This window comes from Vipera berus (assembly GCF_964194415.1).
Source record: "Vipera berus genome assembly, chromosome: 2".
Classification (NCBI taxonomy): Eukaryota; Metazoa; Chordata; class Lepidosauria; order Squamata; family Viperidae; genus Vipera; species Vipera berus.
Genome location: NC_138203.1, coordinates 35,639,284 through 35,665,535, shown reverse-complemented (window position 1 = coordinate 35,665,535; position 26,252 = coordinate 35,639,284). Strand labels below are relative to the sequence as shown.

At 37.6% G+C, this 26,252-nt stretch overlaps 1 protein-coding gene across 3 annotated transcripts; it reads right to left on the bottom strand.

The window, feature by feature from the left end:
* Positions 1 to 4,287: 4,287 nt before the first annotated feature.
* On the bottom strand, positions 4,288 to 26,041 carry CCDC125 (coiled-coil domain containing 125). Of its 3 annotated transcripts, none has more exons than XM_081321739.1 (12): positions 25,855 to 26,041; positions 23,857 to 24,217; positions 22,093 to 22,151; positions 20,797 to 20,883; positions 19,445 to 19,522; positions 14,406 to 14,491; positions 14,237 to 14,319; positions 12,606 to 12,721; positions 11,735 to 11,842; positions 9,250 to 9,424; positions 6,591 to 6,706; positions 4,288 to 6,479 (listed from the first exon to the last, which is right to left on the bottom strand). In XM_081321739.1, exons 2-12 carry the CDS (start codon positions 24,155 to 24,157, stop codon positions 6,147 to 6,149), a joined length of 1,542 nt encoding a protein of 513 aa, XP_081177865.1. In that variant the 5' UTR covers positions 24,158 to 24,217; positions 25,855 to 26,041; the 3' UTR covers positions 4,288 to 6,146. The 3 variants fall into 3 exon arrangements, with proteins under 3 accessions (XP_081177865.1, XP_081177864.1, XP_081177866.1); XM_081321738.1 differs by having other exon boundaries at positions 25,726 to 25,921; XM_081321740.1 differs by lacking the exon at positions 11,735 to 11,842 and having other exon boundaries at positions 25,726 to 25,921.
* Between the last annotated feature and the right edge of the window lie 211 nt (positions 26,042 to 26,252).

Here is a 26,252-nt window from a genome sequence, read left to right as displayed (position 1 = left end):
TCTCCGGGATGGACCCCTCTGCGGCTGCGCAGTTGCTATGCGAGTTTCTTCGTTCCGACTTGCTACCCCTCCCTCCGGAGGGTGTGTTCGGGAGAGTCTCGGGTGTCAATTGCTCCCGCGAGGAGTGGCGTTTCGGACCTTGGCTGCGGTCGTATGGGCGAGACGAGCGGATGCGATTGTCTTTTCTTGCTTCCCGAACTTTTTGGGAAACGGGATTTAGAGTTTGCAGGTGGAAGAAATTCTGGAGCTGATTTGCCAGCCCCGGTATTAGGGGTATTCCAAATAATTACGATTTTTTAATAATAAATAGGTTACAACGTGGATCGGCAGGAGAAGACAAGTGCGTTTCCTAACCTAAAACGTGGTTAGCGCATCCAAGGTTCCTTCTATACCTAGGCAGTTTTGTTGAGAAAAGTAACGAATACCTATAGACTGGAAATCCCAAAGTTGCTTTTTCAAAAGGCAACCTGACTTTGTTTTTCCTTGAAGACGTTTCACTTCTCATCCAAGAAGCTTCTTCAGTTCTGAAGAAACACCTTTGGAGCGACCATGACCTGGTTGACTGAGAATCTCCATAGACAGACTGGAAAGTGTCTGGAACGTTGGAACATGAAGCAAATAGAAAAATGCTTTATACAAAGTATTTTACTAATTTCTGAAGAAACTTAATACATAATCCCATGTAATATATTTAGTCCACACGTAGGGCATGTTTTTGCAAAACACTGAAACAAATACCTCACCCGCATTTGAGTCCCTAACTGACCAGGTTTGGGGATTGAGTCTATGTGGGCAGGGCTACGCTATACTGGGGAGTCTAAAAGAAGAGTGATAAAGCACTCTTTAGCACGGATAAAGCACGGAGACGGCATTGGTTGCACTGGTGGATGATCTCTGGCGGGCCCGAGACAGGGGTTATTCTTCTGTCCTGGTCCTTTTAGATCTCTCAGTAGCTTTGATACCATTGACCATGGTATCTTGCTGCAACGTTTTGCGGGGTTGGGAATGGGAGGCACCGTTTTACGGTGGTTCTCCTACCTCTCGGGTCGCTCGCAGACGGTGTTGACAGGAGGGCAGAGGTCAACCCCTAGGTCCCTTAATTGTGGGGTGCCTCAGGGGTTGGTGCTCTCGCCCCTCCTGTTCAACATCTATATGAAGCCGCTGGGTGAGATCATCTGTGGTTTTGGGGTGAGGTATCATCAATATGCCGATGATACCTAGCTCTTTATCTCCAACCCGAAACAAGCCAGTGATGCCCTCGATGTGATGTCCCGTTGCCTGGAAGCGGTACGGATATGGATGGGGAAGAACAGGCTCCAGCTCAATCCGGCCAAGACTGAGTGGCTCTACGTACCGGCATCTCGACTTGTTCAAGAGGTTCCATCTTTGGTTATGGGAGGAGAGGTGTTGCCTCCCGTTGATAGGGCGCGCAATTTAGGCATCCTCCTGGACTCACGACTGTTTTGAAGATCATATTGGAGTCCTGGCCAGGGGGGCATTTGCCCAGGTTCGCCTGGTGCGCCAGTTGCGCCCCTATCTGGACCGAGATGCCCTACGTACGGTCACTCATGCACTCATTACCTCTCGGATAGATTACTGCAATGCTCTCTACATGGGGCTGCCCTTGAAGACCACCCGGAGGCTTCAGCTGGTGCAGAATGCGGCCGCGCGGGTAGTGATGGGAGCATCCCGATACTCCCATATTACACCCCTCCTGCGTGAGCTGCATTGGCTACCAGTTGTCTTCCGGGCGAGATTTAAGGTGCTGGTACTTACCTTTAAAGCCCTACATGGCTTAGGCCCGGGATATTTGCAGGACCATCTGCTACCGGGGACGACTTCCCATCGCCCAGTGCGCTCACACAGAGAGGGCCTCCTCAGGGTGCCGTTGGCCAATGTCAGCTGGCGACCCCCAGGGGGAGGGCCTTCTCTGTGGGAGCACCAGCCCTTTGGAACCAACTCCCCCTTGAGCTTCGGATGGCCCCGGACCTCTGGTCCTTTCTCCGCAACCTCAAAACTTTTTTCTTCCATCAGGCTGACCTGGATTGATGATGGGTTTTAAATATGTTTTAATTTTAACTGTGTAGTTAATTTATTTTGGGGCTGTTATTTAATTCTTTTTTAATTTTTGTATTGTTGTTTTTTATTGTTGTTAGCCGCCCTGAGTCCTTCGGGAGATAGGGCGGCATATAAGTCCCAAAAATAAATAAATAAATAAATAAATAAATAAATAAATAAATAAATAAACTTTTGTCCATGGCCAAGGAAACTGCTCATTAAGCTCTCCCAGGTTGGAGTCTTAAATATTGGACAAACTCAGGCTTTGTAGCTATTTTTGATTTTTGTAGTATATAAAGCCTGACATCCAAGGATGTTGTATGAGCATAGCCAAAGATGTGTAGCCATTTACTTATATTGTGTTTTTTTCTGATTTGTGCAAAAATCAGCACAAAGATGTCCTGCCAATATCTTCTCTATCATGATCTGATGACTGCCTTCATCTCATCTCATTTTGGAAAAGATACAGCTACTTTAAGGCAGGGCTTTTCAATCTTTTCACCCATTGTACCACTTTTAGGATATGGCAATATCCGAGTACCACCAGTCACCTAGCACAGAGTCAAAAACTTGATGACGCCCCCCAAAAAGAGAAAAAAAGTGATGAAGTACAGGTAGTCCTCGACTTACAACAGTTCGCTTAGTGGCTGTTTGAAGTTTCAATGGCACTGAAAAAAGTGCCCCCCAGCCACAGCCGAGCAAGACACCTGCCTGCCCGCCCAGGGGCGCTCTTCCTCCTGTCCGAGGTTTTCATTGTTGTGAGGATTTTTGTTGAGGATTAGCAGCAGGGGTGGGGTGGGGTGGGGGGGTGTTTGGTTTTTATTTCCCCCCTTCTGCTGCGTGGTTGCAGCAGGTTTTGATCACTTCACATGACCCTGGAACACTGACTGTCATAAATATGAATCAGTTGCCAAGCATCTGAATGTAAATCACAAGACCCTGGAGATGTTGCAACACTCCAGCTGATCGGCACTTCTGGGCTCAGCAGAAGCACCACGATCAGCGCCAAGCTCCAGCTGGATCCTGGAGCTGATCCTGGTGCTTCCACTGAGCCCTGACAGCCCTGCAGCTCCAGCCATCTGTCTCTCAGGCTTGTACAGTGCTGCCCCTGGTTCAACTCATTCCCCTTCCCTGCTACCACTTTTCTAGGATGGTCGCGTACCACCTGCCAGGTGCCAATGTACCACAGGTGGTACCTGTACCTCTGGTTGAAAAGCCCTGCTTTAAAGGCATTGCGTATAAGTGCTATGTTTGCACTCCTGTATTCTCCAGAGCACTTTTCAGAGATCTAAATCAGAAATGCTTCACAGCTTCCATCCTTTTATCTGTTTAATAATGGTGTTAGTGTAAATCCTTAACCATGGCTAAAGTAGATGCAAAGAAATACAGGTTTGAAAATAAACTTTGTGGAGTGCACAAGTAAAAACAACTTCTTGCTATACAAATTATTTCTATTTGGGGGGGGGTTAATGTGACAATTGCATTTTAAAATATCCAGATAATGACCACACAGATCAAGCTGCAGTCCAGATAAAACTATAATACTGTAGTCAGTATATCAGAAGTTCACTAAACCATTAGTGTCCTAGATAGAGGTATCAAAGTTATTATTGGAGTTCAAACTTCAGAAGTTCATAATATTAAAATAATGTGTGAATTCAGAACTGTGGGCATATATTTAAATTTTCTTTGGTTAGGAATGAACCATTTGTCCAAGAAATATTCTTTAGCTAGGAATTTACTGATTTTCAATAGAAAAGGCTACTGATAAAAAAAATTGTCCTCAGATATAATGGAATTAACAGAGAGGCCCAAAATGGTATTAGTCTAGAACAGGGATGTCAAACTGGTGGACCTTGGGCCAGATGTATCATGTGTTGGCCACACCCACCCTGGCTCCGCAAAGGCAAAAAAGTCACAATACATCACGATACGTCACATGATGCAATCGTGTTTGACACCTATGGTCTAGAAACACCAGTGAAGTCAGATTGTTACTCTTCTAATGCTGGGTTTGATCTGAACGTTATATCTAAAAGGAATTTTACAGTTCAGAGGATCTCTTCAGTTACCATTAGACTGAAAGCGGAGGTATATTGTGCTACACTTAAAATACTGCATTTTCAGGATCTTTTTCACAGAAAGTTAAAATAGTTGATATGGCCTAGCATTTTATTCTGAAATAGAGTTTGAAGAATGAGATGAGGGGAATACCTTCAGGGCTATAGGAAGTATCATAAAACATCTGCAGAAAATAGTCTCAGAATTTATTTTTGGTCATGCTTGCCAAGAAGATATTTTGTGAATGGGAAAGCCCCCAGACTGGGCAAGCCCCCAGACTGACAATTTATGATACAGTTTAAATTTATAATACAATTTAAAATTTTCAGATGTGGCCATGCTCCAAAAACATTCTAATAGCTTATTTTACAGATTTTTGGAAAAAATATGTTAAAGTTATTTAAATTATACAAAATATTTAAGAAGTATTACAATAGGGATTCACTCAAATGATTATGACAATATACACCCGGGATGTCAAACTGCCGGCCCACGGGCCAGACGCATCATCTGGAAGCCACGCCCACCCCATTGCTGGCAATGGCAAAATAGTCCCAATACGTCTCGCGACGTCATGTGACATCGCAAATTTGACATGTCTGATATACACATATAACATAATTATTCATAGGCAAGACTTCCAAATAAAAAATCAATGACCCAAAAAGGCTGAGGTTACATATCTGTTTGAGGTGAATTGGCAGTAGCTTAGCATGTTATATGAACCCTGTTAGTATGGTTTGTAAACTATGGACTAAAACATATCTAAAGGTAAACCACAGCTTAATGCAATATGTGAACCTAGTCACTAGAAAAAATATAGAACTGTGTTTCCATACATTTGATATTCTTAGCAAAAGAAACCTTATATCACATCACATAATCATTTATATGTGCAGTATTAGCCTGAATGCACTTAATAATCAGTGTGAACCCAACATTAATTCATATTGCACATATGAATCACGATACGTCACATGACGCAACTACTATTATGCTTCAACTTTCTGATAAGGAGATCTGGTGAAGCAATGGTCACATGCAGTATTTTTATACAAGTATAGCTTAATCCAATGTACTTACAGATTAATATTTTCTACTAATTAGATCAATATCTAAGACAAAAAGTTTTGTTTGATCATGAAATCACTTTCAAATTTATAACTGAACAAGGCAATTGATTTTTATGTAGATCAGTTTGAATCCATTATGTCCCCTTTTTGATCAATCTACATGAACAAGAGGGGGAGATGCAACTGGAACCAATTTTGCGTATCTGTACCCTATGAAAATGTGGTCCGAAGAAATGGAAATCAGTAAACCAGGCATTTATCCCAAGTGAAAAACATTCAATGTTGCAGAGAAATTAGTAAATGATTGGATTTTAATGCAAATCATGAGATGTTCCCTCATACATAAAAAGAAACAAGAACTATAAAATATATTGAAAGGTGGGAAATTGAAACCCTTAGTTTCCATCACATATATAGTCTGTGGTGTTGTGAATTGACGGACTTGAAGTCTAACTACATATGGAAAGTGAATGGTATCATTTTCATACTACGAAAGAGCAAGGAGAGGGAGTTTAAGAGGTTATGAGCAAGCCTTGATTAAGAAGGTCTTCTGTTCACAGACGGAGACCTCTGAATACAATCCATCAACAATAAATTATATATTCACTTATTTTCAACACAGAAATTGTAAGTTACTTAAATGCTAAAATGGCCTGATTTTATGGTTACGCTTTCCTGAATTAAGGTTGAATTATAATTCACTGCAGGTGTTCCACAGATGCATAAACCCTTGCATGTTTTCAGCTTTTCCTTCTGCTTTTCATCAATAAACAGCTTTTACATGTGTCCCTGATATGGAAATTATGAAGGAGTTCTTTAAAGGTGCTCCTTTAAAAGTTCCTTATGTTCAATGGAACACAGAGGGAGTTTAAGGGTCCTAAATTATGAAACAAAATGTTAAGGAGGTTGTCATTTTTACACAGAGATTTATATTTCCCTAAAAAAAACAGTATCTTATTTCATAGTCACTGTCTCTTTGAAGTTGTGATGATTATTTTCTTTAGATCCTGTGGAATGAGAACTTGGCATTCTGCTGGGGTTTGTATTGGGAACCAAAGAAGAAAAACTGTCCTGAGCAGTATACGTTTGACAACACGAACATTCAGGAAAAATCCATTCTTGGGGTTTTAACTCTTTTTTGTACTGATTGTTCTTAAAAGTAACCTTTCCCTCTGACAGTGTATTTTCTTTCATTTGTTGCAAAGCATTTTCTTTATCTTCCAACGTACGAGCAAGCATATAACTAACCTTCCTTTGATGAGCCAAAATTTCCTCCTTATCGTTCAGCTATAAAAAGAAAGAAAATAAAAATCAACATTGCTGTCAAACAGTCTGTCTATATCCAGACACATATAATACTATTAATATAGACACTGAAACCAGGTAAGAGATACCAACCAGGTCTGTTAGTGTCCTAATGATCTCCAGTGGATTATCCAGTTCTTCTACTTTTTTACTCTCAGGGCCAGAAGCAAGCATGCCCATCAGCTTTTCTCCCAAGCTTTTTCTTTTTTCTTGAAACAAGGAAACACCAAGAAAAAATATGGGGGTAGATATGATAAAACATAAAAATAATGTAGATATTGAAAACTTTATATACCTATTTATATAGATGCCTATCTGACCAATGTGACTTTAGGTGACTATGAGGAATTTAAAACACAATAAGTTTGTGTGTGCATTGAACAAGGAAGAACTTATCTTGACGAAATCAAGACCTTCTTAACAATCATTTATATCATGGTTCTTAATTTTTTTGTGTCCCTTCAAAAGTCTGGTGAAATCTACGGACTCTTTTTTCACTACATTTCATTTAAAAATGAGTGAAAATAAAGGCATACTTTTTTCTCATCCAAGTTTGCAGACCTCAAAATCTATCACAAAGTTAAGAATCTCTGACTTAGATGAATCTTTTGAAAGTCACTTAGATTATGTACACTATCTTTCCATCTCTAGATGTTATATTCGTAAATATATCCCCAATCCTATTATCTGGCTAATAGGAAATTATGAGTCACCATTTTATTTTTTAATCATCCACAAGCCAACACAAAGCCTTAAAAACTTCTACTAGGGCCTTATAGATGACATCACTTGCCATATCTACCACAGTGCTTAAGCATGACTAGACAAAAGTTGTAGCAGGCAAAAAAGGCTGCTATACCTACACTAATGCTAGAGAACAATAGCTGACATTCATAATTCTGAGACACATCCTGATAGTTAATCTACAGTTTGGCATGCTACATGAATTAATTTGCTCTCTTTTGAGGTAAGTTATACTTATGCTATTCTATTTGGAATGCCTCTCCATCAAATCTGTCATTAGTAGATCCTTAAATAATCAGATAACATGTATATGAGAATCAAGAACACATCTACCTCTGCAGCACGTGTGGAAACAGGAATCCATTCCTTATACAGCCATTTAATATTTTTTTTACATATTGATAGAGGACCTATTCAATGAACCCTGACAGACTTCCCAAAATATACTTTAACAGAACAGCTAAGTATGATTAAGCTCAACCTCTGGGGTCAATCTTCTTCCCAAAATTATTTCACAACATGGGTTTTCTATCCAGCATCTATTCTCAATGGCCTCCTAGTCAAGGGAAGTTTTTAAACAAAGAGTCCTGGATATTAGTGTTCAAATTAAGATGGACTTATTGGCTAAAAATAGACCCTAGGTTGGCTGGCTAATTTTTCAACCTGAAAAATACCTATCACTGAGTCTGTCACAAATTTTAAGAAGGACCTATTCTAGAGCAAGATTTGAGTTGTTGGACTCCATGGTCAAATATGGACACTTTTACCACTTTCTATATTATGACAGAACCTGAATATGTAGTACCCCAGCCGTTGAAAATATTTCTCATATTTTGTTTGATTCTCAATTATATGCCCCTATTAGGCATATAATGATTCCCCCATCATCCCTATTGCAAAGAACAGCCAATTGGTATCCAAATCACAGATTGCCATATTTCTTCCTCGGCTCAAATGTACTTACAGTGGATATAAAAAGATTATACACCCCTTTTAAAATGCCAGAATTTGAGATATAAAAAAAACAGACCAATATTTTTTTAGAATTCTTCAGAAATTTTTCCTGCTTTAATATAACCTAATTGAAAAACAAACTGAAATCTTTTAGGGAGAAAAATATCAAATAAGCATGGCATTTTAACAGGGGTGTATAGACTTTTTATATCCACTGTATTGTATGCAGAACTGCTAAGTTTATAACTAAGGCAATGGTCCTAAGAACCCAATGCATTGAACAAATTGGCGTACCCTAAAAGGGACATTCATTTATCTGATTATGACTCCTTGTATTAACATAATGTATTACCAGTATATTATTCTATTTCCTCTTATCGTATTCCAGAATTAGACTATGTACTGTATTTTATTTTATTTTATTGATAAAGTCATAAGACTAATCAATAAATTACTATTACTACACGACTCAATCAGCTCTAGCTCTCTTGGTTGGACTATGTCTCCTTGTTGCTAGGTTCAGTAGGGTGAATACTAATAGATATATATATCCAGATGGCCTTGGTAAGGTCTTTCTCCTAAAGAAAATTGAAATAAAACTGGTGATAGTTACATGAATCATTTGGATAATGAAAGGAATGATTTCAAGCAAGTTTAAACGATAAACAATATGCCCAATAGGGGTTATTTTCAGTATTACTGATATAGATAGATAGATAGATAGATAGATAGATAGATAGATAGATAGATAGATAGATAGATAGATGATAGATAGATATAGATATAGATATAGATATATACACACACACACACACATACATACATACATACATATATGTTAAATGTTTGTTAAGCATTCAGAATACACTTGCTTAATCCCAGACACTGGACAAATCTTATTTCCTGTTTCAGCCTAGCCCAAGGCCATCTACAGGCAGGAGCCACAGCAGTGGCAGCTCATATGTGTGTGTGTGTGTGTGTGTGTGTCTGTGTGTGTGTGTGTGTGTGTGTGTGTGTGTATGTATGTATGTATATATATATAGGAAAGAATTACCATCTTCTTTGATGCTTTTCCACTTCACTGTTTTAGTTTCTTTTCTGCAGATCTTACTCATTTGTGGAAGCCTGAAAGCCTGGTCCTTCCTCCACATCAGCTGCTGTTCAAAGGCTATTCTGAAGGCATCCGCCATTATATAAGCTTCTTCTTTACTCTTCTTCAGAAGGTCAAACTGTTATTTTTTTCAATTAATATAAATTTTAGATTGCATTTTTAAAATGAAATCCACATATCTATGGTTATTGGAAAATGGTAAGATTATTGCTTCCTCAGTTTAAGCAGAAATTAATATAGAATTTGAGTATAATCTGCCCGCAAAATGATACTTTAAAAAAGCTGTTGACAGTATAGAGAAGACCATTTTAACAAATCATTTTTATATTGTCATTTGAATAATATAGTTTCAATAAACATGAATATCAGTTACTAATCCTCTCATTAAAGCCACTTCCTGGGAAACATATTTAGAAAAAAAATTCCCTCTAAAACAAAATCAAGAAAACAGAAAAAATGCTTGGCTACTCAACAATTACCTTCTAAATCTAACTAGTGTCTGTGCACTCTAATCTTCAGTTCTATTCTCTGTTGATTCCTAATTAATTTTCTTAGTAAAACAATGAATTTTATGAATGAAGACCAGGATCTTGTAAAGCTAAAACATTTAACTTGGTGGAGTACAGAGGTAACAAAACAAAGACCATTATTAGGGAAACAAGATATTTGCTATAGATCTGTGGTACATCTCTATAATATCTTTATACTTCCCATATAGACAGTGTCACTTAGCCCACCTTCTGAAAAGGATTAAAGCTAAGCGAGGAGTTCATTGCTGAGGGGTAGATACGTTTCCTACAAAACTAGTTGAACTGGCTTCTTCTGGCAAAGAGATTAAGTCAGGGGTGTCAAACTCAATTTCATTGAGGGCCACATCAGCATTGTGGTTGCCCTCAAGGGGCCGGGTGGGTATGGCCAGGGTGGGCATGGCCTACTGGGTGGGCGTGGCTAGAGTGCATATGGCCTACTGGATGGGCGTGGCCATCTCTACATCGTTCGCATCAAGGGTGCCTATGGGGGCCTGGGCAGGAGTGGGACAGATCTGAGGGTCTCTGGCAGAAGGAGGGTCTCTGGGCCAGGGCCAAGGCAATGGGGGCCGTTCCCTCACTGTTTCCAGGATGGCTTCGCGGGCCACATGAAACCACGTTGCGGGCCGGATCCGGCCCCCGGGCCTTGTGTTTGACGTGTCTGGATTAAGTGGATGAAAGTGTTTTAGCCTAATTTGTGGCTGCATTAACTGATACTAATTCTGTTGGGTGACTGGGAGAACAGAGAAGTTTGAGCAGGAAGCATCCTTTAGCCTGAAAGAGAGCTAAAAATTCCTGCACAAAAGGAGATGTATTGGTAGATGAATGGAAATCTGTTAATTGGGAAAAAGCCAGACGAGTTCCTTCCATCAGTCTCAATGTGTTACATTTTCACGGGTCACCCATCTAAAACCTAGCATTTGAAAAATATTATTAAATACATAAACCTGCCATTATTTATATAACTATTCTACTTAAAGCTTGAAGTATGTCAGTAAGTTTAAAAACAAAGTAAAACATATTTTTATATTAGCACTGTCAGGTTTCCGACGTATGGGCTTTTCAAGTGACTCTGAGGCATTGTTTACCTTAAAAGTCCTTTATTAGCCTAATACACTGGCAAATGCTTGCTCGAAGGAGGCTGGAATCTGAAATCTCCGCCCCTTGCACAATATATTAAACACAATTCTCCATCTTTCTAATTCTGTCATTAATCATATTCTCCAATTAATTTAAAGAATCAGTTTCCCTTTGGTTAGAACAGACATGTCAAACACAAGGCCCGGGGGCCGGATCCGGCCCGCAACGTGGTTTCATGTGGCCCGCGAAGCCCTCCTGGAAACAGTGAGGGAACAGCCCCCACCGCCTTGGCCCTGGCCCAGAGACCCTCCTTCTGCCAGAGACCCTCAGATCTGTCCCACTCCTGCCCAGGCCCCCATAGGCACCCTTGATGCAAACGATGTAGAGCTGGCCACGCCCACCCAGTAGGCCATACACACTCTAGCCATGCCCACCCAGTAGGCCACGCCCATCCAAGCCACACACCCCTGGCCCCCTGAGGGCAAGCGCAATGCTGACGCGGCCCTCAATGAAATTGAGTTTGACACCCCTGGGTTAGAAGAACCGCCAAATCTTATCTTCTTTAGAGAGTCAAGTGGCCTTGAAAGTGCATTCCTACTCTTCCCTCCCCCCACCTTTTTAAACTAAAGCAATACACAGGTCTTAAAGCAATACACAAGTTTAACATATGAAATAGCTACTCCTTCACCTCATGTCAAGCAATAACATTTGATGTTAGCAGTGTTGACAAGCACCCTATTACATTTTTACAACAGCAACAGTTGACATTTTTTCCACATGGCATGTTAGGAAAAGAATGTTTCTAACCCAAGCTCGCATACCTCTTGCTTGAGCTGAAGAAGTTGCTTTCGAGTTGCTGCTGACATCTTGGCACAGGCACAGGGTTCTCCTTCGGAGCCATTGCAAGCACAAGCTCCAAGTACTGCCAACTTCCAATTTAAATGAATTCCAGCAGTCATTTTAAATTGACAAATATACACACCAGCTGTTTCGCATATGCTGCTTAGCTCTAAAATAGTTTATTTGGAGCTTAAAAGTATATACAAATTCTCCATCATGACTTTGCATGAATTAATCAGTGTGATTGCTCAAAAATACCCTAGTTCTGCATTCCTGGCCTTCCTCCTTAGCTTTCTTTGTAAAATAGGACATTAAATTTTATTTAAATGGACTGACACATTATGATCAAATTAGAGAGCATCCAGAACAGCTCTTTCCTGCTTGGCAAGGTCTTATGTTGCAGAAGAGACCTTCAAATTGGTTACTCCAGTTCATGCCAAGCCACATTTTACTGAAATATGGTGTAACATTGTTCAGTTCCACTTTTTTTCCACCAACTCTCCTTACAATTCAAAAAAGGAATACAGTGGTTTCTGTTTTTGATTAACAATAGCTGGCTAATTATATGGATGACAATTCTTAATACATATGCTACAGCATTATCTCAGTTAATCAAAGCTTCATCTTCCTGCTACTAGCCACATGGGAGAAGATAAGATATCCCAGTGCACATTAGTGCACATTCTTCGTAATGAAAATGAAAGAGAACCACAGTTGCTAGCTTCTCCGTTCATTATGTGCACCAAAATCTAATGTCAAAATAAATCTGTGTATTTCTTGCTTTTAATATGAGTCATTAGAATGAGCCATAAGATGTTGCCGAAAGAAATAAGATTATTTTCAAATACATACTTCTAGACTTGTAACCTCAGTAACACCACTCTTGCTTAGAGACATATTATCCTGAACAAATTTCTGCTGTTTTACATCAAGCATTGCCATCATCTCCAAATGCTGTTGTTCTAAAACTGGAAAAGTTTGAAAAAAAGTTTATTTGTAGCTTACATGGCTTATCTAAAAAATCTAAAAATTAGAACTTTCATTTCTTGAGTCTAAGGATGAATTTTCTGGCCTGAAAGTATTCTTATTTTGTAAACCTAGATGAAAATACACAAGGAGGGAAGTGTTTATTGTTTGTATTACGCCTGCACATTATAGAAAGAATATAGAGATTGTTCTAGCCTTTTTCCATAAAGACAGTATTATCAATGCACACTATGAAAGTCAGTAGTGCATGAAGGTAGCCTAAAGTAATGATTGGAGAAATTCAACTTTCTCCTATTAGCCAGTTTGGTGTAATGATTAAGATACAAGGCTAGAAATCAGGAGACTGTGAGTTCTAGTCCACTTTAGGCATAAAAGCTGAGTGGCTAACTTTAGGCCACTCACTTTTTCTCAGCCAAACTCAATCCCCAGGGTGCATGTTATGGAAAAAATAGGAAGAGGAAGGAGTATTAATATATTCACTGCCTTGAATTTTTATAAAAAAAAATAAAGGCATAATATAAATAAATAAAGCATGCAATGTACCAGACATAACCTTTACATTCCAAGAATGCTGCTGTATTTATCCCAAAGGTATTCTTAGACAATAAAAGGATACAAAATTGCAACTTGCTACTTTATTTGAAAGTATGCCTAGTAAAAAAAATCTGATAATCTGAGTCAATAGAAAGAAAGCATTTTGTGAAACTAGATGGTGTGTCTTGGGAACAAAATTATCTATTTGCCTTCTGATAAATCAAGTTGTGTGGGGGGAGGATTTACTGGTCTTGCCCACCATGACACTTCTTTTGTGGAAGTGTCCAAAACATGACACTAGAATTTCAAATTTGCTTATTGCCTCAAAAAAGTTGTGATCCCCTGGATAATAATTCTACTTGCTTGTTAAGCCACAGGCTTTACTTCAAATAATTATCTGAACTTGACTTCAGAGTGGTATACTTACTAGAGACTTGGATAGGTCCATGAACACTGTAACTGATTCTCAGCCATGAAACTTACTGGGGTACTTTGGACCAAAAACTACTGCTCTAATGTAATATAATTTATAAGATTATTCTTATCAGAATAAAATTGAAAAAAGAGTATTATGTATACTGCACTAAGCTTCTTGGAGCAAAGATAGAATAGAAATACAAAGAGATTTATACCTATTCCTCTCATTATATTAATGAAATTGACTTAGTTTCATAGAGTGCAATAATAATTTTAATAATGTTTTAAACTTCAAACACTGTATTATAAGATATGCTTTACTTTCTGTTCAAAAACAACATGACAGTATTGACTGAGCATTCATCTATGAGCAATCTACCACTGGACATCTCCTTGAATTACTAACTTGAGCCAAACATGCTTCAAGTGTTTAGCAAAGCATAATATTAAATTGGACGCAGATTTGCCAATACTTTTTTAGATGTTAACCACCACATCAAAGCCAAGTGATTCAAAGAAAATACTGAAAAACACAGCTTACTTACGTTGATTTTCAGACTTCAGTAGTTTAATTTCCTCAGTTTTCATTTTGAGAGTTTCTTTAAAAGCAGCATTTTCACAATAAATTCTATTGACATGGAAATAACATATTTCAGTCACACCTTTAATATGTTTCTGCCTAGTGGATGATTAAAAAAACATACTTTAATTTACCTTTCATATTTCTCTGCCCAGGTCTCGTCTATATTTTTTAATTTCTCCTGATTAATTCTCATCTCCCACTGCAGAATATTTATTTCCTATAAACATAAAAGAATATTGTTAATATTTTAAACATTATACTGTTAGTAAAACTGGATTCGGTTATCTCAAATATGTATTACTTAGGATCATGATACTGTTTTTGCATTGCAAGAAAAGAATATTAATGCACAACAGAAGATATTTGGAATGTTTTTACTACACCAACTGCCTGGCAGAAAAAGCAAACTGCAAAAAAATTTCTACGTTTTTCTAATTATGTGGTCACTTTCTTCCATTATGATTCTTAAGGCAATCTCAATTGCTTTTTGAAATACTTAAACTTTTTGACAATTCCTTAATAACATTACATTATTCAATACAATAGGTTTAAAATTGCTGAATCCAGACACTTCCTCTCATCTAAATCCTTCATTTTTGCATCTGCCAAATGGAAAATGCTGTGAATGTGCAGAGATCAATACAATCTTATCTGCTGTGTTCTCTTCAGCTCACTAAAGTATAATTAAATTGGTGCCAAATCTGCTGCCAGTTCTTCAGTAACAAAATCCTTCCATACCCCAACTCTATATAAAAATAATTAAAATAAATAAATAACATTCCTCTTTCCTCCTGTGTAATTCATGTTGCATGCATTTGTCTGGATCTTTACAAAAAGTTCAGAACAGTTGCTATGAAAAAAGTTTCCAACCACAAAATTGGTCTCCCTCCTGCATTTCAGAGCCTCTTGTGGTAAAATTATAGTGTACTATTTATTTGGCCACTCTTATTTTCTGTGGCATACTTCTGTGGAGGCTAGAATGGGGAAGTGATGAAATTCATGTAGGCAGGCACAACAAAAAACTGATGGGTGTCCAGAAGTCAAAGTTTCTGTCAATAAAAAAACAGATCACCTATCAAGCAATTGTTGGAAATGTAAACAAGAAACAGGGACTTATTACCATCTTTGATGAACATGCTCTAAAGCCAAAAGATTTTGGTTAATAATACATACATGGTTAAAGAAAATGATGAAAAAACATATAGAGTTTAAGCCAGAATTATTTTTGTTAGGCATAATTGCAGGAAATTATGAGAAAGAGTATATATATTTAATTTTACCTATATTAAATGCAGCAAGAATTGTATTTGCTCAATATTGAAAAAATGAAGATCTACCAACAGAGGAAGTGTTGATTCAGGGGTCTTCAAACTTGGCCCTTTTATGACTTATGGACTTATGGAGTTGCCCAGAATTCCTCAGCCGGCACGCTGGCTGAGGAATTCTGGGAGCTGAAGTCCACAAGTCATAAAAGGGCCAAGTTTGAAGACCCATGTGTTAATTTAAAAAATCTTAAGACTGTGCAGAAACGGATAGATTGACATTGAAAATGAAAGAGGAAGAAGACTCAGTTTATTTTAGAACATGGGATACCTTTAATCATTGGCTAGAAAAATGAGGTAGAGAGAAAGGAATTTAATATGTATTAGCAAGCTAGGTATTGAAATCCAGACAATATGTTGCTGACAAAATATCAAGCGCACGCACACACACACACACACACACACACACACACACACACACATATATATATATATATATATATATATATATATATATATATATATATATATATATATATATATATGGCTTTTTTCTCGTAGAACGCTGTTCCGGCACCTTTTTTTTTTGAAGAAAAAAAAAAAGCTCCCTCTGAAAGCCTATTGCAGGGCTAGGCAATCTTGGCCCTTTTTTATGACTCATGGAATTCAACTCCCAGAAATCCTGAGCCAGCCATGCTGAGGGGAAAGGGAGAGGTTTCCAAGCTGAGCCATGCTGGCTCAGGAATTCTGAGAGTTAAAGTCCTTGAGTCATAAAAGAGCCAAGGATGTCTACCCTAGGAACTAAACTTTTAGAATCTAAAACAGCTAATTAAAAAAAAGCCAACAGGAAAGAACATTTTTCATCTGCTTCTGTCTTTTGGAAGGTAAAATTAGATAACAAAATAATCTATTTCCTATGTTAACATCTCTGCAATGAAATTAAAAAAGGTAACAGGAAAGAAATGAGAAACATTTTTCTCAATGTAATATGTCTAATTTAGTTGATGCTAGAAAAAAATAGTATCTTTTGTACATACTCTTGAAAACTATTTTCAATCTAACCATCTATTACAACTAAACCACTTTAAATTAAACAATTCTTAAGAATAAAATATTCTTAATTTGGACTTTACTTTTACTGTTTGGACTATTGTGTGTTTTGAAAAATAGATCATTTAGAATCTGGTTATGTTGCACTTCAGCCTTTAAATAATTAACCTAGTATATACATAATAATATATGATGTTTTCCATGGTGAGCTTAACATCAATAACATTTATTAAAAAGGCTAAAATAATTTCTGGTGGTATTATCTGTACATTAAAATTTTGTTTAGTCACAATCTTTCACTTTTCACATTCTGGACAAGCAATGGTCATGTATCCTAACAAAAGATGTTACATATGTGCATAAGCGTAGTCAGTAGCATATGCCTTTTTAAAAATATCAAACATGCAAACAAACAAAAATAAGTCCAAAATATCTGTATTACATCCAGAAATGCCAACTTTGCAACCAATATTTCTCATCCATAACTATGGCACCCTAAGGATACCTGCATACATGCAAATGCTTCTCTGGGATCAGTAACGCAGCAGGGATTGCTTTTTTCTTCCAGTAACAGATTGCTGGGAAATACCAAACATGCCCTTAAGAATTCCAATGTTTGTTACAAATTTTTCTGGATGTGGTTGGAAAGAGGCCTAGAAATGCCAGCACAAATACTTGCTGAACATGCACACGCAACTAATTACAATCTTCAGTTATATGTGATATATCCAGGGCTTTTTTTCCCATAGAACGCTCAGAACGGCGTTCCGGCACCTTTTTTTTGCACAAAGAAAAAAAAAGAAAAGCTGAAGGAAACTGTTCCAGAGAGCCAAATTCTCCTCAGGCAGCCAGGTTGCAGAGCAGCAGAATGCATCGTAGCGATGGCTCAAATCGAAGGAAATGTGATCCGTACAGGCTAATTTAAAAGTGGGAGGGTAAGAAGGGCCGAGTGTGAACAGGTTGCTTAGCAACCTGCTTAAACAGTCTCTGTAACTTTCAGCTCATGGTGCCTTGTCTTTTTTAAGCTGGGAAGTTGAAAAAAAGGCTAAAAAGAAGGCAATAGAGTGCTATCTAAGAAAATGTATAGATATAGCCAGCAGACGTTTAGGGAACTTTTATTTTTCATACACTGTTTGAATTTTGTTTTAATGCCATGGTGATACACAATCAAGTGTAGTCAGTCTTTTTTTTTTAATCCCAAACCATCTGTTCGTTAAATACAGTATAACAAAGTTTTGGATGATGGAATTATTTTTTATTTAAGTATAACTAATGATAACAGCTCTTAAATCTGTTATTTTGTTTTATTTTTGCACAAAAAATTGTATAATTTGCATTTGCATTCATTTACAAATAGAATATGTTGTTAAAATGTATTGGTGTTGAAATAATTAGTGCACACATATACCTAAAATCAGTTTATTGCATTTGGCAATTGTACTAAAAAAATCTCATTGTCAACCAATATAATTCATTTAATCTGAAATCAAGTGAAAAATTGATTTAAATTATTTTATTAAAACAAATTAATGGCAATTCTTTTATAAGCAGTTGCCTCAAACAAAATGAGTTTGACATGCCTGCTCTAGATAGTTGAATGCTCCAAAATAAATTCTAGACCAGGCCTGTACATGCAGCCTACCAAGCACCCTTGGACAGAGCACAGACTTTTTTAAAAAAAGTAATAAAATCACCACCACTGCCCTGAAAATCATGTTGCCTAGTGCCTCCATGGCTTACTATGACCATGAGCTCCAACAGTAGATGCTCCTCTAGTCACCAAATCATTGATTAGCCCACCAGCATTCCTTTGCAGACCACAAAAATTTTTAATTTATCAGTGTGGGCCTTTCCCTTCTACAAGTTGCACAGACCTCTTCTAGATTTTCCTCTTGCCTTTCCAAGTTAACTTCTTGGTCTGTCATTGAGCAAGAATTGACTTTGTAGGGAAGCATATTATCATTTCATGTATATTTAACATATGCTCTACCTTTATTTATCGATTCTATAATATTTGTATGCAATCCACATGGCGAGGTTTGGGGCAACTTACAATATTTTTAAAATCATAAGATTAAAACATAAAAGTAGGGCTTTTTCCCTCATAGAACGCTCAGAATGGTGTTCCGGCACCCTTTTTTGCACAAAAAAAAGCTTTTGCACAAGCTATGCTACTTCTTCTATTGGCTTTCAAAAGCCTATTGGCTTTCGAAAGCCAATAGGAATTGCTGCTGAGCGTGCCAAAAGACCTGGCCGGCAAACATAGCACTGGCAAGTTATCTGCAGCGAAGGCGAGTTGGCAGGAACTTTGCATCCCTCCCTGCTGCCCAACTACACCATCTCAACTAGGTAAGTAAGAGAGGACAAGGAGTGGGAGGTGGGTTCTGTGGAGTCCATGTGCACTCCTTCCTTGTGCTCATCTGTGTCAGCCAGGCTGGTGGCCTACCTGGTGCTGGACTTGCACCACCGTCGCCTCGCCCTGTGTACCTAAGTGGCCGCCCTGCATCGCCTGGCCCGCACCGCCTCCGCCACTTGCCCCGTGCAGCCCTGTCATATAGAGTGGGCCCCGCTGCTCCCACAACACCAGCCGTGCTGAGTCCGGCCCCGGGGGGGCTGCCTGATGCCAACACCCCTCGCACCCGTGACCACAGCAATGCCGCCCCCCGCCTCCTGCGCCCAAGATGAGAGTTCTGGCACCTTTTTTTAAAAGAAAAAAAGCACTGTATACACACACACACACACACACACACAGCTACACCTAACCTGGGTTGGTTTGTAATTTCATGTTACCATCTCATGAAATACCACATTTCTACTCTTTTTCTTCTTTCTAGGAACAGTATTAGATACATTCTTACCTTTTCTAAGGCTCGCTTTTGTTGGTCTGTTTTTATAAATATTGCTTTAGTATGAGTGGTAGCTTTGTCCAATACAGCCTGAGAAATATGTAAAACAAAAATTGGAAATATTCAATATCAGATCATCTTAAATGTGAAATCAGTGCATATAAGTTAAGACAATCAACAAAACTGTTGGTCTACCAACAGGTTTGTATATTTGGCTGTTGCTAGTGCAATATTACAGACTATATAAAGATCAAGAATATAGTTCTTGCTTTGAAAGAAAAAGTATTATCAGAAAATAAAACAGATGGGAAGGGCAGATGCCAGAGACTGTAAAAGTGCAAGTGTATCAAAAAAATAAAAACTAGGGATATCACTAATTCATTTTCTGGTAAATGTGTGCTTTGTGACTATCTATCCCTCTCTATGAGAGTCATTTATGATAGCAACAAAAATATAATCCAAAAATTCCAAATATTTTCACTGTCCCCCCAAAGATTGCCTAGCCTGCTCTACATCAGGGTTTTTCAAATTGTATTCTCCCCAAATTCTAGCGTTTGCAAGAACTTGATTAGGTTTGATAAAAGACTAAGAACAAAAAAACAAAACAGGCTCTAAGGCAGGGGTGTCAAACTCAATTTCATTGAGGGCCGCATCAGCATTGCGGTTGCCTTCAGGGGGCCGGGTGGGTGTGGTCTGGGTGGGTGTGGCCTACTGGGTGGGTGTGGCTAGAGTGCGTATGGCCTACTGGGTGGGCGTGGCCAGCTCTACATCGTTTGCATCAAAGGTGCCTATGGGGGCCTGGGCAGGAGTGGGACAGATCTGAGGGTCTCTGGCAGGAGAAGGGTCTCTGGGCCAGGGCCAAGGCAGTGGGGGCCGTTCCCTCACTGTTTCCAGGATGGCTTCGCGGGCCGCATGAAACCACTTCGCGGGCCGGATCCGGCCCCCGGGCCTTGTGTTTGACATATCTGCTCTAAGGGGTGTTCATAGCAATTTTTGTAAGGTACAATGGAAAAGCAGAGTTTGTAAGCTGACATTCACAACTACTGTCCCACCCTCCCGGGGGCACCATTTTTCTGTCTTAGGGACAGTTTTAAAACCTTAGGAGTAAAATTAGACATAAATGAAGCAAGCATTAGGGAGAATCCACTCCTTTAAGTATACCTCTCTGCAAGGTATATGAGTATGAGTGGATCATACATATAACAGTTATTTTTATATAGTTTTGACATAATATATTAAAAAAATATAATGTTACGGTTCATCCTCATATAAAGAAAATAAACTCTAAAGTACTGTTAGTATTACATATTAGTTATAAATACTAATCTAATTGTTAAAACATTTTGAACTTTTGTTTAATTTACCATGCTCTGCAGAACTTTTAAAGCTTGTTCTTTGCCTTCAAGTTGTCTTTGAGATGCTTCCAGTTCCACTCTTAAATTTTCTACTTCCTAGGAAGAAAAAAAAATAAGATTGGTCAATAAAAAACTAGGTATAAAGTATGCAGTCCTTTACATTTGTGAAAGTTACTTTTCATTGTGGGATTTAATTTTTATTAAATTAATATTAACAATTTTATTATTAATTAAAAGTTGTGTAACTGCAATCATTACTACTCTCAGAAACATAAAATTGCCTCCTACTTATAATCACAAATACAACCATAAAAATCAAGAATCATAACAGTCCCAAAAATACAACAGCACGTAAGCATAGTAATAAGTCAATATACACTATTAACTCAAAATAGTTTCCTGTAGTCCTCCAAAATGGTCAGTTCCTCTTGCATTCATAAATCTAGTCCTAAACCATATCAAAAAAGGATTACATTATACAAAAATATTCTTTGTAGGACACCAATATATGGAATACAGGAGGTTTTCCATGTCATTAAAGGCTAAAATGAAAAAAAAATGTGGATTCAGCTTGATACTGTGAACAACCCCAGAGATAATCTGGGATACTTGCCTGCTATAACTCCTTTTATGAAGCAGTTGGGGAGAGTTTCAATTATCAGAAGAGGTGGAAGGAAAATTAAAGGAATGTTTTCTGTAAGGAAGATCCAACACCAGCTATTGCCAGCTTGAAACAAACTTTATGTTTCAAGTTACTTATCACATAATACAGTATGCTATTATGTGTTATAACAATTCACACAATAGCTGCACTTTAGAGAGCAGAAAACAGCACAGATATGTCATGCCAGTAAAATTAAATATGAATTATTATCCATATATAAAATTTCTTTACATACATCTCTAACTTCATGACTTATTTTAAAAATAATGCCCACAATAGTTCTATTTAAATTTATACATTATAAAATCATAACTATCTTTTAACTTTACCGCAACTTTAACTTTCATTTTCTATTTCTTAGAAAGAAGTAGGGAGAAGAGGAAGATATTTTTTCATGTCTAAGGAAAGGAAACTATTAGAGGCATCTGAATAGTTTAAATTAATCTAAATATTTAATTTAAAAATATTTAAAATTAAATTATTAATTTATAAAACAAAACTATTTTTTTTTTGCCTCCAGATTAAACCCCCAAAACTAAACACGATGCTCTCTGTGTGTGTGCGTGTTGTGTGCGTGTGTGTATGCATTGAAATTAGTGAGATTCAAAATTATAGTATACTAATATAGTAGTGGTACCTACCTCTAAAATTCCTTGGAGACGTTGTTTTAATTCTTCATTTGATGCCTCAGAATTGAACTCTGAATTACAACAGAAAACAAACTGTTTGTGTGTCTTTGTTTAAAGACACCAGTTATATTTAGCTTTATTAAAGAGGACAACAATTAGTAGTTGGGAGGAAAACATTATCCTGCTTAATTGTTTCAGATGGCAGAAAAAATACTGAGTAAAAGACATAATAAAATAACAGTAGAGGATAGAAATACTTGCTTATTATAACTGATAAAATTTGCTGGCAGCAATATTGTCACTGTAATAAAAACTAAGATCAGACACAAAGAACATATGCATTTTAATGCTTCAAACCAATATTCCTAGATTTATTTTAATATTAAAATAATAGCATAACAGTCAGTTCTTAAACTTTGAACCTGAAATAAATATTAAGATTTAAAAAGCAACGCTTAAAATCGGTGCATTTCAAAATAACTGCCTGTAAAATTTACATGAGTACAGTTCATACAAAACCCTATTTATCATGCAGAAGAAAACAATATTTTTTCCAAAAGATCTGGAAATACTGAGTACAGTACTAGGAAAATGTAAATTTCCAAATTATGGATCAGGCAAAATTATTTCCCTGCTAACATTGTAACTGTCCATACAGGCCTATTAAACTCTATTCACAGTATCATCTATTCTATACTATGTATCTATACTGTAGATACACATAGACAGCATTAACTCCTGGGCGCTTAGAATTTACAAATTTGTCCATATTTTTTTGAGTTTTGCATCTAACTTGAGACAGTAAAAAGAAATCGCCCACTGACATGGCAGTCCTTATCGCTTTATTACATTTTTTTATTACTACTTCCTCTCTTATGATCCATTGCCAGGAAGGATAACTTGGAGGAGGTCAAGCTGAAAACTTCTTGTCTAGATATACCTTCTCAGGGAAACTAAACTGTCAGCTCAACCATAAAACATTTAGAAGACCAAGAAATGCTGATAAACTAGGAAAAAGCAAGTAGAGATCTGCGAAATCAAAAGAAAATAACTCACCAGAGGGAAACAGTTCGTGGAATACTGCTTCTTTGTTTTTCAAAACTAGTATTGTCTTTGTATTCCTGCACCATTACCTCTAATTACATCCTAATTGACTCACTGACCTCAGTACTGTAAATGCATGTTGTGCGACATCCAATCAAATACTTGGCTATTGTAAATCCAAATAGTTTGCTGCTGTATGCAGTTACTTGTATATTCAAATTTGCATGAGTTTATAAAGAAGGACTGTTATCCCTCCCCTCTTTAAGCCTCTCTATGCTTTTAGCACTGTGTCCCAGCCAAATGTTCCCCTGGGAAAATTGTCTTAGAGACATCTCTTTTAAAGGTACAAATTCATTACATTTCAAATGCACTGAAATAGTATTTAATTGTATTTTTAGCCAAAATAAGACTGCTTTGTGTTTTCCCGTGCACATATAAAATGTTGCAGGACCAAATATTTATAATCCAGCTATTGCACATCAATATAAGGCAAAATGGTACTTTTGTTTGAAAACAAGCACTTAGATCAAAATTATTTCTGAGACTAATGTATTATTTATTTTGCTTTGAACATATATATCTCGAAGAATTGAAATTAAATTTCCAGTCAACACCTTTAATCAAGGTGGTCTGATAAATGGAATTTCTGCATTTAGGATCAAAACATTTACCAATATTAATTCTGTAAAACTTTAGACTTTCATCACTTAATAGCATTGTTAAAAGACTTACCAGAACTGGCTTGTTGTTTGCAGGGAGCAAATCCATTCCTTCCTATTTTTTTGACTGGCACATCATTCAAACTGTTACATTCTGAGCAACGAAAAAACCCTGCATCATATTCTTCACCATCACTTGGCAAACTCTTCCTTGCAGAACTGCTTCTAGACCTAGCTGTATATTTGTGAAAGCCTTCTGATTCATAAATACCATTATGTTTTTTAAATCCATTTCCTAAATCTCCATATATCATGTCATCTTCACCTTCTGAGGCATCACACAGTTTTTTATGCAGTAGGCCAGCTTCACACATTGGCAATGATTTCTTATTCCAGGCTTCCACACTTTCTTAAAATCTTCAGGTAAAGATATACTAAAAAAGAAGTTCACAAAAATTTAGAATAGTGTTTAGATTTAAGATGCTTCCAACTTTTAGTTCTAATATGCTTACAGATGTTTTAGTCAATACTTTTTTTATATTCATGTTTCCTAATTGATCCAAACCTTCCATTTTAAAAATTATTTAACTATGCAAAACATTTTGGTTTTACCGCATACAAAACAAAAGTAATTGCAATTTTAAATTACAAAAACCTATCACTATAAAACTGTACTGACTCATATTTTTGATGGTTGCAGTATCTCAGGATCACATGGTCACCTTTTGCCATCTTCTGTCAAGCAAAGTAAATGGGGAAACCACATTTACTTAACAACTGTGTTACTAACTTAACTGCAGAGTTTGATTTAACAACCGTGGCAGGAAAAGTTGTAAAATGGGGCAAAACTCGTTTAAAAACTGTCTCACTTAGCAACATAAATTTTAGGCCCAATCATGTTCATAAATTGAGGACTACCTGTAATCATTCTTTCTTTGCAAACAATATTTTAAATGAAGCATCTATTTTCATATAATCTTATTTTTTCTACAAAAGAAAATTTGATAATCAATAGTACTTTGATGAATGTGATCTAAAATTACAAACTAGAAACACCCAATATTTCTGCTTTTCAATACTTTTTATCTCATATGTTTTTAACCTAATCATTACCAACTCCCCAAAATTTAACTTAGCTAAGAGAAAATATCTTTTTTTCTACAAGTAATCATTATAGGAACTAAAACCGTTATTAACAGCATGCATGCATTTATCCTCTTCATAATACCTCATACTTCTTACAACTTTTACTAAAAGTTTGTTTCTTTGCAGATTTAAGCACAATTAAATATGTATTAATTGGTTAACAAACATATAAAACATATATTACATATATATTACACAAACAATAATCCACAATTTATTAAATTGCCACATTCTCTGTACTATATGTATTAAACTTACCAGAGTGTTTTATATTTTAATGCCGGGATAACATAAAACCCATTTTAACATTTGATGGACTACTACAGTATTCTAATATTGGAAGAGATTACCAGTACAAGACTATAGTTTCACTTTGGTAGGGTGCACCCATTCTGCTTCTTTATAGAATATACATTTTTTACAGGTATTGAGAAGCTTATTTGTTAAGCACAGTAACACTTCATTTGTTCAGCGACGCCTCCGCTGTATCTCATAAGCACCCTGCAATCAAACAGTCTACAGATTGCAGCCCTTTCATCACCTCCACGATGACCAGAACAAAGCCTGCTCCTTCTTGGATTACTTGGTCCGGAAAGACAGCCAAACGCCCACTAAAACAACCCAGCGGTAAGCTCCTGAGAGGTACGCAGACCCGAGTGCATCGGAAGCGTCCAGCAGTCACACCTAAGAGAACAGACACGCAAACCCTTCCACAAAGTCCCTTAGAGGCCTCCCAGAGGTTCTACGACTACAAACGGACAGCAAGCTTCCACAGAAGTCAAAGCTCCGGGCTTACGTCTTAATGTGCTCCTCGGCTTCTTCCTTCTCCCTCAACGACCCCGGCGCACCAGAGCTACCCCGTTGCGGCTCCCACCCGAAGCGACGCGATCCAGCAGGGAGACCCAGCTCTCGCTCGCTCGCCCACCTGTCTGACAGGGCTCTCTCCGCTTCCTCCTTTGCCAGCTCAATTCTGGTTTGCCCGGAGAGGTCCTCCCTCCCTTCCTTCCTCCCGCAGGGCAGAGCTTAAACTTTCGCCCGGCTTTTGACGGCAAAGCCTCCGCCTCCGCCTCCGCGCTGGAAGGTGGAGCGCGGTTCACTTGGTTGGGTCCGACAGAGGCGGAAGCAGGTTCCTGCTTGCAAGTCAGGGTCAGTTCTCTGGCACAAACCACGTCAGAAGACGGAAACAAATGGAATAAATCTCCGACGGTCGAATTTTTGTTCCAGTTTGAGGGAGTGCATGACGAAGGAAATTTAGGCGGTAACTTTAAAAGAACTTAATAAGGCTCAACAGTATTGTAAGGCTGCATTCTACTGGCTCACATA

What these genes read in the sequence shown, in the direction of transcription:
- CCDC125 (XM_081321739.1), bottom strand. Translation starts at nt 24,157, where the DNA reads ATGTGTGAAGCTGGCCTACTGCATAAAAAACTGTGTGATGCCTCAGAA. An exon ending in TGGGCAGAGAAATATGAAAG is followed by an intron (nt 14,320 to 14,405) that starts GTAAATTAAAGT and finishes CCATGTCAATAG; the next exon opens with AATTTATTGTGAAAATGCTG. An exon ending in CTGAGGTTACAAGTCTAGAA is followed by an intron (nt 11,843 to 12,605) that starts GTATGTATTTGA and finishes TTAAATTGGAAG; the next exon opens with TTGGCAGTACTTGGAGCTTG.